We start from the raw sequence: 14,088 nt of genomic DNA on the forward strand, positions 1-14,088 counted from the left end.
TGACAGCTTGGTCTCTGTGATCTCCCTATCTTGGTCTCTGGGATCAGCTTGGTCTCTGTCATCTCCCTATCCACACTAAACAATGTGGATGTAAGAATCTCTTCGGGTGGTTGTTGTATTTAGACAGCCACAGCAGCTGTGGCTGTCTGAATACCTAAACAGTGACTGTATCTGCTTGGATGATACGTCCGATAGAATACAGTCACTGTTCGTCTGGTTATTTTCCATCCAGCACCTCAGAGTTTGAAGCTGGCTTTGTTGGAGCTGAGTTATGCTAATAGGGCCACCCATGGCTCAAATTTCATCAGGAGCTGTGTATGACCTGCTTCTGATAGAAAACAGTCACTGTTCGTCCGGTAATTTTACATCCAGCTCCTCAGAGTGTGAAGCTGGCTTGGGTTGAGATGATGCTAATAGGGCCACCCATGGCTCAAACTTCATCAGGAGCTGTGTATGACCATCTTCTGATAGGATGCAGTCACTCTTCGGCCCATAATTTCCCATCCAGCTCCTCAGAGTTGGAAGCTGGCTTGGGTTGAGATGATGCTAATAGGGCCACCCATGGCCCAAACTTCATCAGGAGCTGTGTATGACCAGCTTCTGATAGGATGCAGTCACTCTTCGGCCGGTAATTTCCCATCCAGCTCCTCAGAGTTGGAAGCTGGCTTGGATTGAGATGATGCTAATAGGGCCACCCATGGCCCAAACTTCATCAGGAGCTGTGTATGACCAGCTTCTGATAGAATGCAGCCACTGTTCGACCGGTAATTTTCCATCCAGCTCCTCAGAGTTTGAAGCTGGCTTGGGTTGAGATGATGCTAATAGGGCCACCCATGGCCCAAACTTCATCAGGAGCTGTGTATGACCAGCTTCTGATAGAATGCAGTCACTGTTCGACTAGTAATTTCCCATCCAGCTCCTCAGAGTTTGAAGCTGGCTTGGGTTGAGATGATGCTAATAGGGCCACCCATGGCCCAAACTTCAGCAGGAGCTGTGAATGACCAGCTTCTGATAGAATGCAGTCACTGTTCGACCGGTAATTTTCCATCCAGCTCCTCAGAGTTTGAAGCTGGCTTGGGTTGAGATGATGCTAATAGGGCCACCCATGGCCCAAACTTCATCAGGAGCTGTGAATGACCAGCTTCTGATAGAATGCAGTCACTGTTCGACCGGTAATTTTCCATCCAGCTCCTCAGAGTTTGAAGCTGGCTTGGGTTGAGATGATGCTAATAGGGCCACCCATGGCCCAAACTTCATCAGGAGCTGTGAATGACCAGCTTCTGATAGAATGCAGTCACTGTTCGACCGGTAATTTTCCATCCAGCTACTCAGAGTTTGAAGCTGGCTTTGGTTGAGCTGATGCTGATAGGGCCAACCATGGCTGAAATTTCAGCAGAAGCTGTGTATGACCAGCTTTGAAAAAATACATTAATTGTTCATTTGGTTATTTTCCATTCAGCCCCTCAGAGTTTGAAGCTGGTTTTGGTTGAGCTAATGCCAATATGGCCAACCATGGCTGAAATTTAAGCAGGAGCTGTGTATGGCCAGCTTCTGATAGAATACAGTTATTTTCCATCCATCTCCTCATAGTTTGAAGCTGGCTTTGTTGGAGTGGGGGATGCCGATAGGGCCACCTATGGCTCAAATTTCATCAGGAGCTGTATATGGCCAGCTTCTGACAGGATGCATTCACTGTCCGTCTAGTCATTTTCCATCCAGCGCCAAAGAATTTGAAGCAGGCTTTGGTTGAGCTGATGCCGAAAGGGCCAACCATGATAAAACTTCGGCAGGAGCTGTGTTTGGCCAGCTTAAAAGTTTTAGCTAGCTAAACAAATGCATAAATAATGTGTATTAATCAATAATACCTTCTTAGCTATGTTTCTGCCTTTATTATGATACTGTACATACAGTATTTTCAAGTTAAGCTATTTTATTAGGTAATGATATGCCTCTCGTAGAACCATGCTCATTTGGAATGAATGTCCCATGTCATGACATTCATTTGAATTCATTTTTTTTAATGAACGTCATTAAAAAAAGTTCAGCTGTTAAGTTTTGACGTAATATATGGAATACTTTTATTCTCATGGAAACGGTATTTTGTTTTTCCAGCACTTGAAGTTACAAAATGAGAGGAACTCAGCGTTGCATGTGTGTGTGATGTTCTCCTTTGTTTAGTTTGGTGTTACCTCTAAACATCACAAGTGATACTTCCTTCCTGGCTAGAACATTCAAGTGTGAGAATTGTTCCTAGGAGGGAATTGGAAACATCATCAATGTCTAAGTGTCTCTAGTCAGATTCGTTTGTGATTTCAGTATAAAGGTTGAACACGCTTTAATATGCACTGTATCATTCAATCTGTGTGCACCTGCTTCAATAAAGATGTCCGTATTTAGGTTGCCGCAAAGACAATGTTCTCCACATGTTTTGGAATGTTCTGGTGTTTTGGGAATATTGTATCTCAGCCCCAAAAGCATAAGGCACTGAGGTCTGAGCAGTAAACTATATACGCCACTGAGAGGTATTACTTTTTAATGTTATTTAAATGTCATTCTTTATATATGTCGCTTTGTTTTACCAGTAATATAGGTGTGGCAGAGTTTCCTTTAATAGGATGTGTCCTTGAGGTATGAACTTGTTTTATCCACTTTAAACTGCTTCCTCATTAAACCTGGTCGTAGCTGGTGGCTTATAGTTGTTTGGGTTGTATATCGTGTTATACAGAGATATTTTCTTTTGTGCCAGCTGTCTGATAACAGTCGTTTACGGAAATGTCCCTGCAAGCATTATGAATTAGGAATTATCCTTACCTTTCTGCTGTATGTTTATTATGGAAAGCAGCGTTCCGTGAGGAAGAACATAAACATGATTGCTTTGTGGATGTTTTGGTGTCTGTTCAAGGTAGGTTGTATTGTCCTGTATTTACCACTCCTTGATCTATAAACTAATCAGAGCTTAAACCTGTCGTCTCTGGGTTCTATCTAATATTCTGCATTGACTTGTTCCAGCTGTATTTATATAATGCTATTAAAGTAATGGCAGGTGTTATATCTGCAGACTGAAATCATCAAATGCTGTATTGTCCATTGCACATTAGCCTCTATGCTGGTAAAATATTTTGGTAATTTTTCTGATTCTCTACAACATCTGGTGAAGTAACAAAGCTTTTTGCGCCATTTATAATGATACAGGAAGCTGGCGGCAGTGGAGCGTGCCATGTGCACAAATCAGATACACCTGGTTCAGGTCTGCTTGTGCCACCATATCAGTTTTAGAGTGCAAAATATAAACTGGTACAGATCTGCGCCGAATTAACATACGTATGGCAGCAGTTTTCAATAGCAAAAACAGTCAGAGATCGCTGCTAGATTGGACCTGGTTTATAGGATATATACTATCTGCCAAATGTGTGGCAGATAGCTCACGTGCCTCCCTCTGTCAATGTGGTAAGCATGCTTGCATATAGCCAACGGAAATAATACGTTACCCCAACATTTCATATTCCAGATATGTGCCTGCTGTACCATGTGCATATATGAATAAGTAATCTGTTCTCTTTGTATAAATTCCTTTGTGTGAAATCCCTGGTGTTCCAGCCAGCCCACTCCCCCCTCCCCCCTTTCCTATTAATAACTGCCCACCCTAGGCATGAGAGCACTTCCATCCTAGTGTGGCCAGTTTTCTAGCTATGCTGAGAACTTGATCTGCCCTCCTCCAATGATCAGACTTGTCCTAACACACCCCCCTCTGCACAACCTTTCACTGTCAAGACCAGTGTTCTGCTGATTCTCCTCCCCCAGCTCTCTGAGCTCCTTATGCATGGAAATGCTAGCTGCTTGTGTCATTTTTATCCAATGGGCTAAGTACTTTCTGAGTCACTGACGTGGAACAAATATGCAGATTAGAGGTGCTGACGTCATTCTGACTTTCCTGTTTTGTATGCTTGTTTCAGGTAAAGGAGTACTAAAGTCACATTCATTATATTAAAGTGTCACTAAAGGCAAAACTTTTTTGTTTAGTTTTGGATAGGGTGGAGAGGTATTAGAAAACCCGTCAGGTTTTTATTGCTGTCTATGCCCCCCCCCCCCATTAGGGAGATCCACCCTCTCTATTTGTCCTGTTTTTTGTCCTATTTACCACTTACCATTATCACTGAAAGTGAATGTAAAAGAAATTCCCACATTTTGGGTTGTCCCCAGAAAAGTATTAGAGGGAAAATCTTCCAATGATGGCCTGAGTTCCCCAAGGAATTTTCCTAATTTGCAGGGATTTCCTCTCACTTCCTGTTTGGTTATGAGACAGGACGTGAAGGGAAATCTCCACAATGGGATATAGATGGCAAGAGAAAAAAAATATGACAAGTGTTATAAACCTCCCTTGCTCTATCCAAAATGAAAACGTTTTGCCTACAGTTCTACTTTAAGTATTATTAAAGAGTATTACTCAATTACACAAAATATTATATAAGTATTGTTGTAATATTTTTTTTTCTTACTATGAAAATATGTGCATATCCTCAGTCCATCCTTTTTGCTGCAGCTGCTTTTTTGGCACATCATACCAGCTAGCAATGGGAAGTGATAGATTATCTTCCTGATGATTATAAAAGTGAAAGAATGCATGCCCAGGGACCTTTTAGACATGCATGATTCATTGATTGAGCAGGACAATGCATGGTGTAGACTTTAGCTATGCAGTCTGCCCATCAGCTGCTTAATTACATTCTCAGACCTGCTTCTGGAAAAGTAAGCAAGCAACTTATCAGCACTTCACAGCTGAAGTCTGCACCACCCAGTGTAGAACAGGGAAAAACATGCCTGTCAAAAGGTGGCAGGAGATGTGTTCTTTCACTCAGGCTCCTCACTCCTTATCACTTACACAATGCGATTGATTTACTAAAACTAGAGAGTGCAAAATCTGGCGCATTTCTGCATGATAACCAATCAGCATCTAACTTCAGCTTGTTCAATTAGGCTTTGCCAATAGTAAGTCTGGAAGCTCCAATCTTGTTCTTAGTGAATCTGAATATGTGACTGCAAAGGATTTTGGGAGAGCAGAATGAATTTTAGACACAGCCATAAACTAAATGGATGCAGATGGGATCTCTGGAATAATTCTAAGGTATTCATGATTTTTGTACTTTAGGTAGGCTTTAAGCATGGGCTAAAAATGTATTTAATATTCTGTCAGGCAACTGTCATTTTTAGAAGGATGTCAGCAAAGGTAGTAAGGCAAAGAATGCTAATGTAGTAAAGTAGTGTTTCTTAAACTATTGAGCGGGACCCAGCTTGGGTCATGGACATATTTGGAATGAGTTGCCATGTAACTGTATAGAAAACATAGCCTAGATTGCCCAAATGAGAAATCAGTGGTGAGTGATACAGCACATTTTTTGTTTTTAGGTGATATATTACTTTTATCTAAGACTATAAACAATGTGGTTGAAGTATCAAAAAACAGGTTTTGTGTCTATTGGATGAAAATAGAATACATTTACCTGCCCACAAAGCCACCACCCATCTGAAAACCTGTAAAACAATTAAACACATAGGGGTTGATTTAATAATGTCAAACAGTGTCTGCAAGGTTATTTGCTCCAGAACATAGTAAATGAGGGGAAGCTCTGCTGACTTCCATCATTTAATCATGTACAAGCAAAAATGCAATTTTTACAATTTTCCTTGCTTGTGATTGGATATTCTTCACCTTGTTTACTAAGATCTGTAGCAAATGCCCTTGCAGAGTGTAACTGCACTTGCAAAGTGCACAGTCTGTTTGCCTATAGTATAGCAACCTCATATTGTCTCCTTTTGTCTGCATGAAAAGGTACAATATGTGCCCTCAAAAGGGAATTCCAACTTTATTTTTGACTGTAAATGGACATCATAATCAATGCATGCAGCATGATCATTTAAATACACTTCTTGTGGGGTGCATAACACAAGATCAGCTTGCCAAAGAACTGGTTTGAAGTTTATTAACATAGCTAATCCAACATCAAAGGTGACAAATACATCGGCCAAGGTTTTTTGTAACATAAACCTGGAGAAAATGTATTAAAGAAACATCTCTGCTAGACTGTAAGAACAAAGTATACTAGTTCAGCTGTCATTAAATGGCGAACCCACAGTCTGAACAAGGACCGAGCAATGCTCCTGTCCCGACCATCAGGCCGCCAGTGTTGTGCCACATCTCTGCAGTCATTGGTTGCTGGGATCGTGGGCACATATTATGTTAGGGGGCACTCTGATGGGGACACCTGGTGTAAGGTGACACTATGGTGAGGACACCTGATGTAAAGGAGCACTCTGATGGGCACACCTGATGTGACAGGGACACCTGATGTAAGAGGGCACTCTGACGGGAATACCTGATGTAAGGTGGCACTGTGATGGGGATAGCTGATGTAAAGAGGCACTCTGATGGGGACACCTGTTGTAAGGTGACACTGTGGTGGGGACACCTGATGCAAAAGAGCACTCTGATTGGCACACCTGATGTGACGGGGACACCTGATGTAAGGGGGCACTCTAACGGGAATACCTGATGTAAGGTGGCACTGTGATGGGGATACCTGATGTAAAAAGGCACTCTGATAGGGACACCTGATGTAAAGGGACAGTCTGATAAAGACACCTAACGTAAGGGGGCACCCTGATGGGGACAAATGATGTAAGGGGGCACACGAATGGAAGACGCTAGATGTAAGGGGGCCTTCTGTTGCAGAAACCTGATGTAAGTAGGCACTCTGACAGGAATACATGTTGAAGGTGGCACTATGATAGAGACACCTGATGTAAGGGGGTACTCTGACGTTGGCAACTGATTTATGGGGGTAGTCTGATGGGGGCACCCAATGTAATGAATTACTCTGGTAGGGGCACCTGATGTAGGGGGGAACACTATTTGAGACATTTACAGAGTATTACCATAATGTGTGGAGGAAACAGTAACAAAAGCGCCAGAGAGCGTGGCTTGCACCAAAAAATGGCAAGTATCCGTGTACAATCTTTGATGGCACAGACTTGAGATTCCGACTTGGACCTTGATTTTTTTTAAATACCTGTACTAGTTTATTTCTAATTTGATATAATAATTATCTTTACAGCTCTTCTGGAGCCCCTAAAATATTTTATCTTGTGGGGTATGAGAAAGGAAACACACCACCTCCCCCCTTACACAATGCATTTCCCATTGGAAATCTTGGAACATAAGAGGCAGGGTTTGGGTCTGGCTATGATTATGCAAGTTGTGACTTTCAGAAAGCAACAACAACAGTGCATTCTAGCACATTATTCTTCCTGCTTATGGCAGTGAACCTTTTGCAAACATGCCAGCCTCTTGTAGGGCATGTCTGGTTGTTTATTGCCATTGGTAGAATGGACTGAAGGTGAGTTTCAGTATAAAAAAAAAAAAAGTGTCGGCTATGAGGAAAGACTACAAGCATTGAACTTATTCTCTCTGGAGAAGCGACACTTGAGAGGGGATATGATATCAATGTACAAATATGTACTGGTGACCCATTGCATAGGGAACAAACTATTCAGGGAAAACAAAAGGACTCGTGGCCATTCGCTAAAATTGGAAGCGAATCGGTTTAACCTTAAACTGCATAAAGGGGTCTATACCGTCAGAGCAGTAAGGATGTGGAATTCTCTTCCACAAGCAGTGGTATCTGCAAGGAGCATCGATAGTTTCAAAAAACTATAAGATGGGCATCTTTAGGATCATAACATACAGGGGTATACAATGTACTTTTGACATAAACACACTCATCATAGGTTGAACTGGATGGTGTCTTTTTTCAACCTCACTAACTATGTAACTATGTAACACTTTAATAAGTTACAGAGCTCTAGCTTCACAGACACAACACTAAGGAGCTTTGTCATCAGAAACCACAGATATTTTTTACACCTGAGCTTTTCTTTAATAAAATGTATTTTAAAAAGAAACTAGAACATAAACTGCTCTGTAGTAAAGCCAGTGAGGCAAGCAATCATCCGATATTTACTAGAAATAGGCTGGAGAAATTCTGTGAACTACGTGCCTGGAATCAAGTTTGCTCTGCAGGTACTAGACCGTTGACTGCACTATTTGTTTGCTGTTCTGCCTTGGATACAGTAAGAATGTCTTCCTCTATGCCTCACTTGCCGTCTGCCTAAACAAAACATTGTGATCACAGAGACAATTTCCTTTAAAGAAGGAAAGCAGGTCAGATGACCTTCTACAGAACCTACTGCAGTTAAAGTGGAACTTCACTCTTCCAATTAACATTGACTATTTTTCATTCTCATGCTGCTGGCATTAGTAAATTGATAGGAAAGTATATCTTGTTGACTTGTTTTAAACTTTTTTTTTACATTTCTTCAGTTACTTCCTGGTCTCTTGCCTAGGCAAATGATGTCATACATCCCAGGAGTCTTCATGAGCGGAGGAAGAGTTTTCTCAGCTAAAAACACCCTTCTGCCTGTATGCCTGAGCTAAGAGCATATGGATTCTAGGAAGTAACGAAATCATCTGCCCTTACTTAAGATGGTCACGACTAGAAATGCTAGGGAGCGCTTTCAAAGGGATTTCCCAACAAAATAAAGCATAGAAACATGGATAGATGGGGGAGTTTGCTTTAGAACATTCAAAATTAATTAAATAGTGTTTTTGGTTTGTGGTGCTCAGATGCAGTGAAGATCCGCTTTCATTTGTCTGTGCGTAAGATTTGAAGTCTGGTATTAATCTGTCTGTATGACCGCTGATAACCTAAACTCGGCAAATAAACTTTACACACCACAGGGAGTAGAGTTGGATACACACATAGGCTGAATTTAAAAAAAGTAATCGTACAGATTTTTCTATCTATGATATAGCGCATGGATGGATAAATCTCCCACTGTGGCTATTTTCTTTTGAAAGCCAGCCCTGCCAACTGTCAAAGTACCAAAACAGTGGCTGCATCTGATAACATGCAGAAGTTGCTCGGCTGACCAGTGTCTGCTCGGCTCCTTCAAGTTGGACTTTAAAAAGTCTGTTGAGAAAATCTCAAGTACATACAATTAAATAGCTCTCCCCTTCCCTCGCTTTACCAGCTTAGTCTATTCCAATAGGGATCTACAGACTGTCAACTTGAGACAGAGAGTATGAAGGCAAACATCTTCTATTGCATTTTTTATTTAGAAAACATGCTCTGTGACATCAGTGTCATCGATATGCCCCATGTCAAATGTTTATTTGTAAACTAGAGATTTTATATAAATCACATTAAATAATATGAAAAAAATAAATAAATAAACTTAATCACAAATCAGAAAAGTTTTCAATTTATTAGCACTGTATTAATGAAGTGACATATATTCTGAGCCCCATGTGAAAAGTAGACAAAAGAAATCTTATGTAGGTGAAACTATCCTCTGAACAGAATTCCAAGGCCCTCCAGTGCCCCATGTCTCCAGCCATAGGTTCAGGTCTCGCTCCAGGCTTTACCTCTCCCATCTGTCAAGGGGCTTCAATCAAGTGGTACAATGTATAGTCTATTACCTCAACGAACTTTGTTGCTTAGGGCAATCAGAGAGGGCACTCCATCCTCCTAGATTCACTAATGCATTTAGTCCCTTCTACCAGGATTAAGCAGATCATACATGGGTTGAACCATTAAAGGGCTTCAGCCACGGACGATTTTCATGCCGCCATCAAATTTGAGCATGTTGGAAATATTTGGAAAAACAAATGAATTTTCAATCAATGGTGGGAGAATTGTGTGAGAAATACATTCGAAAAAGAAATGTGCATGAGCTGTAACCTAGAAAAAAAATAATAAGATTCCCAGTCACTAATTTTCTTTTCTGTAGCAACATGAGGTGAAATTGAAGGCTTGGTTGGTCGCATTTTGAATTTAATGGTGGCACCATCGGATCACAAAATGCACAAAATGTCTAATTTTCGAAAGAAAATTTGTTCGTAATTTGACCTATGTATGGCCGGCTTCAGTCAAAGAATCAATGACTATATCACTAAACCCTGACAAGAGGCACAAAATGCGGCAGTTACATCAGAATGAAGGGTGCCCTCTTTGCTTGCCCTGTGAAATCCTCTGACAGCTGACTAATGATGGCCTGCAGTTTGTAAAATCACAATTTGAATATAAGTTACTATGGGCAACTTATTTTTCTAAATGAATTAAGAAAAATAAATGCAGTGGCTGACTGTAAAAAAAAACATATTATTACTTGAGTGGGGCTTGATCATCTTGTTCCTTATGGAGAAGCGTAAACTATCAAAGGTGTGTAAATGTCATTGTCACCATCAGGTGGGGGGAACAATGAGGTTGACTTGCTAAAATTTAAGAGAGTAAAAAATCGGGTGCAGCTGTGCAAGGTAGCCAATCAGCTTCAAACTTAAAATAGTTATAATCCCACTGTGTTATTTTCAGGCACTTACCTGTCTTCCTTAACCACTTAAGCCCCGGAAGACATGGCTTCTCAAAGACCAGGCCCTATTTTGCAATTCGGCACTGCGTGATTTTAACGGACAATTGCGCGGTCGTGCGATGCTGTACCCAAACACAATTGACGTCCTTTTTTCCCCACAAATAGAGCTTTCTTTTGGTAGTATTTGGTCACCTGTGCGATTTTAATTTTTTGCGCTATAAACAAAAAAAGAGTGACAATTTTGAAAAAAATAACAATATTGTTCACATTTTTTTATATGAAATTCTCAAGAAAAAAAGTGTAAAAATCTAAATTTTTTAACATTTTAGGCCAATTTGTTTTCTGCTACATATGTTTGGTAAAAAAAATCGCAATAAGCGTATTTTGATTGGTTTGCGCAAAAGTTATTGCGCTTACTAACTACGGGAAAGATTTATGTCATTTTTATTGGGTTTTTTTTGCTAGTAATGGCGGCAATCTGAGTTTTTTTTTGTGGGACTGCGACATTGCGGCGGACAGAACGGACCCCTGACTGACATTTTTGACACTTTTGGGAGTACCAGTGACATTACTACAGTAATCAGTGCTATAAAAATGACACTGGCAGGGAAGGGGTTAACTTTATTGGTGATCAAGGGGTTAAGTGTGTCCCTAGGGGCGTGATTCTAACTGTGGGGGAGGGGCGTGGCTTGTGATGTAACCACAGAGACATACGATCCTACATAGCAGGATCGTGTAGTCTCTGCACTTACATCAGGGAGAATCCTGCGGGAGATCGCGAGTGGCGGGCGGACATCGGAGCCACCGGTCACTCGCGCGGGGATGCCTATGAACGAGCAGGGGCGGGAGCATGCCTCCGGCGGTGCGTGCTCGTCCCCTACGGGCGGCTGAGCGAGTGACGTACACCTACGTCACTTTTTCCCTGCCTGCAGCAGTATATCTGCGGTGGGCGGTCGTTATGTGGTTAATGCAATGTGCCCAGTGTATCTGTTTTAATAAAAAAATGCTGTTCTATTCTGTGTTTCCAAGCGCAGCTTAGTGCTCACATGACCGGCGCTGCTCTCTCTTCTGATCTGACAGGTACAGTGGGAGGGACTGAGAATCCCCTGCTGATGTCAGTTGGAAGGAGGAGAGAGGCAGCCGGTCACGTGAGCGCCGAGCGGCGCTCAGAAATACAGTAAAGAATGGAATTTTTTTAATAAAACAGATACACTGGGCACATTGCATTAAGGAAGACAGGTAAGTGCCTGAAAATAACACTGTTATTTAAGCAGAAGGGGAGGGGAGGGGCAAGTCCTGACACAGAGATGACAGGCAGGGAGGGAGGGGAAGAGGAGGACACAGGAGAGCTGCAGATGACAGAGGCGCGTAAACTGACCATGGTGTCAGGGCATTGATGATCTTGCTCTCTTTTACTTTTTCTCTTGCTTTTTATTTTTCTTCCCTCCCCTGAAACAGTGTTCTATTCTTAAATATAATCTAGCTTTTTTTGTGGTTATACTCCAAATCTGCTAACTGCTCTGACCTCATTCAATTTTTATTTCTGCAATTTTCACAATCTTGTAATTAGTACTCCTACTACTATTACATTACTAATACTACTTTTGTTTATCTTACCTTTACTTGGCCTTCAGCAATCAAAGAATGTGTTTTGTATGCAAATACCGCTGATTTTGGCACATGACACTGCATTTTTATAAATATACCATATATTGTTAATTGCTATATTTACTGCATTTTGTTTTCAAGCAATTGCAAATGATTTTTCAGCGTAAACAGCAACATTTATTTATTCATATTTTTACTAAGATACTGATTTAAAGCAGAACCAAAGTTACTTATAAAAAAATAAAATAAAAAAAATTGGGTTGATTTTTCCAGGTTTTAGTGCCGGTTCACATTGGTGCGATGCGGGGACCCTGTGTATCCACTGCGGGTTCCCGCATTGTACCCGACTCGCAGGCAGTTCACACTGCCATATGCAAACTGCTGGAGATGTCAATACAAAGTTAGCGACACCCCCAGATCAGTTTGCATATCGCAGTGCGAACTGGACATGAATAATCGGATCGCATATGTGTGAACATCCATGCGATCCAATTCTGGTGCGGACCAAAAAAAAGGGTCCTGCACAACTTTGGTCCAAATACGATGCAAATTCAGCCATACAATATGTTTGGCTGAATTTGCATCGCACAGACATCGCATGTGATTTGCACAGCAGTGCGGTACGGATCACATGCGATGTCTGACATCACTATAATTGCGAACTAGCACTTATTGTCAAAGCTCAATAGAACAAGCTGAAAATAGAAGTTGATTGGCTACCATGCACAGTTGCACCAGATTTTTCACTCTCTAGTTTTAGTAAATCAACCCCTTTACGTCTTTTCTGCCATAAAACTTTTTTTTCCGTCTGCTAAAATAGTACACTGATTGCCACACATGTGGATCTTATAGATGCCGAAAGTAAGAGCCAGGTGCTGGAAATGCATATGTAGGATATATGTCACCTGTACCTGACTAATAAAAAAGTTGGAAAACGTTAGCTCCAGAAGAAGACATGGTGGCAAAGGAGCAATGTAAGGAAGGGTGGGCTTCACATTGCTGAAAACGGGCAAACTAAAAGGTAAAGTGCAACTTCACTCTCTAAGGCTAGGTTCACACTGGTGCAATTGCAGACATCACATGTGCTTAGCACGACATTCCTGGACACATCACATGTGATGTCTGTGCAGTGTGAATTTAGCCATACAGTTTGTATGGCTGAAATCGCATCGCATTCGCACCAAAATGGTGCAGGACCCTTTTTTTGTTTGCACTGGAATCAGATTGCATGGGTGTTCAGACTCATGCGATCCGATTCCATCCAATTCCACAGTTCGCACTGCGTTCAAACAGATTTGGGGGTGTCGATAAATAAATGTATCATTAAACTAAGGTAAACTTCACACCTATGCGTTTATGCTTTATTGCTCTGGGCTGCCATTCATAATAAATGACACCCCAGTGCGCTAAAGAAAAGCATGTGTGTTGCACCGCACAACAATGCGTGGTAACACATGAGCAGAAAGGACAGAAGAGAAGTAAATGTGGCCATAGACCCCAGCAGTCACACTAGGACTCCTATACACCAGGTGAGTAGGGTCAGTTTTTCAGGTGCAGAGATGTCATTGCACATGTCATTAACCACTTGCCAACCAGTCACGTTGACTGTACAGCGGCAAAGTGGTTCGTTATCGTCTGGCGACGTAGACCTACGTCACCAGACAATCCCCTCTCTCGCTCGCTCCCGCTGTATTCAGTTACAGCGGGAGTCGGGGATGGGGAGGAGCGGTGGTGATCACCGCCGCTCTTCCCCGATCGTCGGGAATCTAGTGTGGAAATCCGCCCGCTTGTGTAAACAAAGCAGGCGGATCTCCTAAGTGACAGGCAGGGTCAGATTGCAGGGTTCAGCATAGCTGAACCTGCAATCTGTGCCTGTGTCACTCAGTCACCTCCCCCCACACACGTCAGTAAGCACCAGGCATATATTAACCCCTCCCTCTCCAATAAAAATTTACCCCTTCCCTGCCAGTGTCATTTTTACAGTAACAGTGCATATGTACAGCACTGATTACTGTAGTAATGTCACTGGTACCCCCAAAAGTGTCAAAAATGTCAGTC

At 41.8% G+C, this 14,088-nt stretch overlaps 1 protein-coding gene across 2 annotated transcripts in view; it reads left to right on the top strand.

Annotated features, from left to right (window-relative positions):
• LOC309563952 (PALM2-AKAP2 fusion protein-like) overlaps positions 1–14,088 on the top strand; it is a 188,549-nt gene that overhangs the window by 56,204 nt on the left and 118,257 nt on the right. The window contains exon 1 of one of the 2 annotated variants that reach the window (XM_082268581.1): positions 2,763–2,902. The exons of the other annotated variant lie outside the window; for it this stretch is intronic. Coding sequence (XP_082124707.1) covers positions 2,867–2,902 — 36 coding nt within the window. The 5' untranslated portion in view covers positions 2,763–2,866. Of the gene's footprint in view, positions 1–2,762; positions 2,903–14,088 lie in introns of those variants that run through there. 2 annotated transcript variants of the gene reach the window in all.

This window comes from Pelophylax lessonae, assembly GCF_965119305.1.
Source record: "Pelophylax lessonae genome assembly, chromosome: 1".
NCBI lineage: Eukaryota > Metazoa > Chordata > Amphibia > Anura > Ranidae > Pelophylax > Pelophylax lessonae.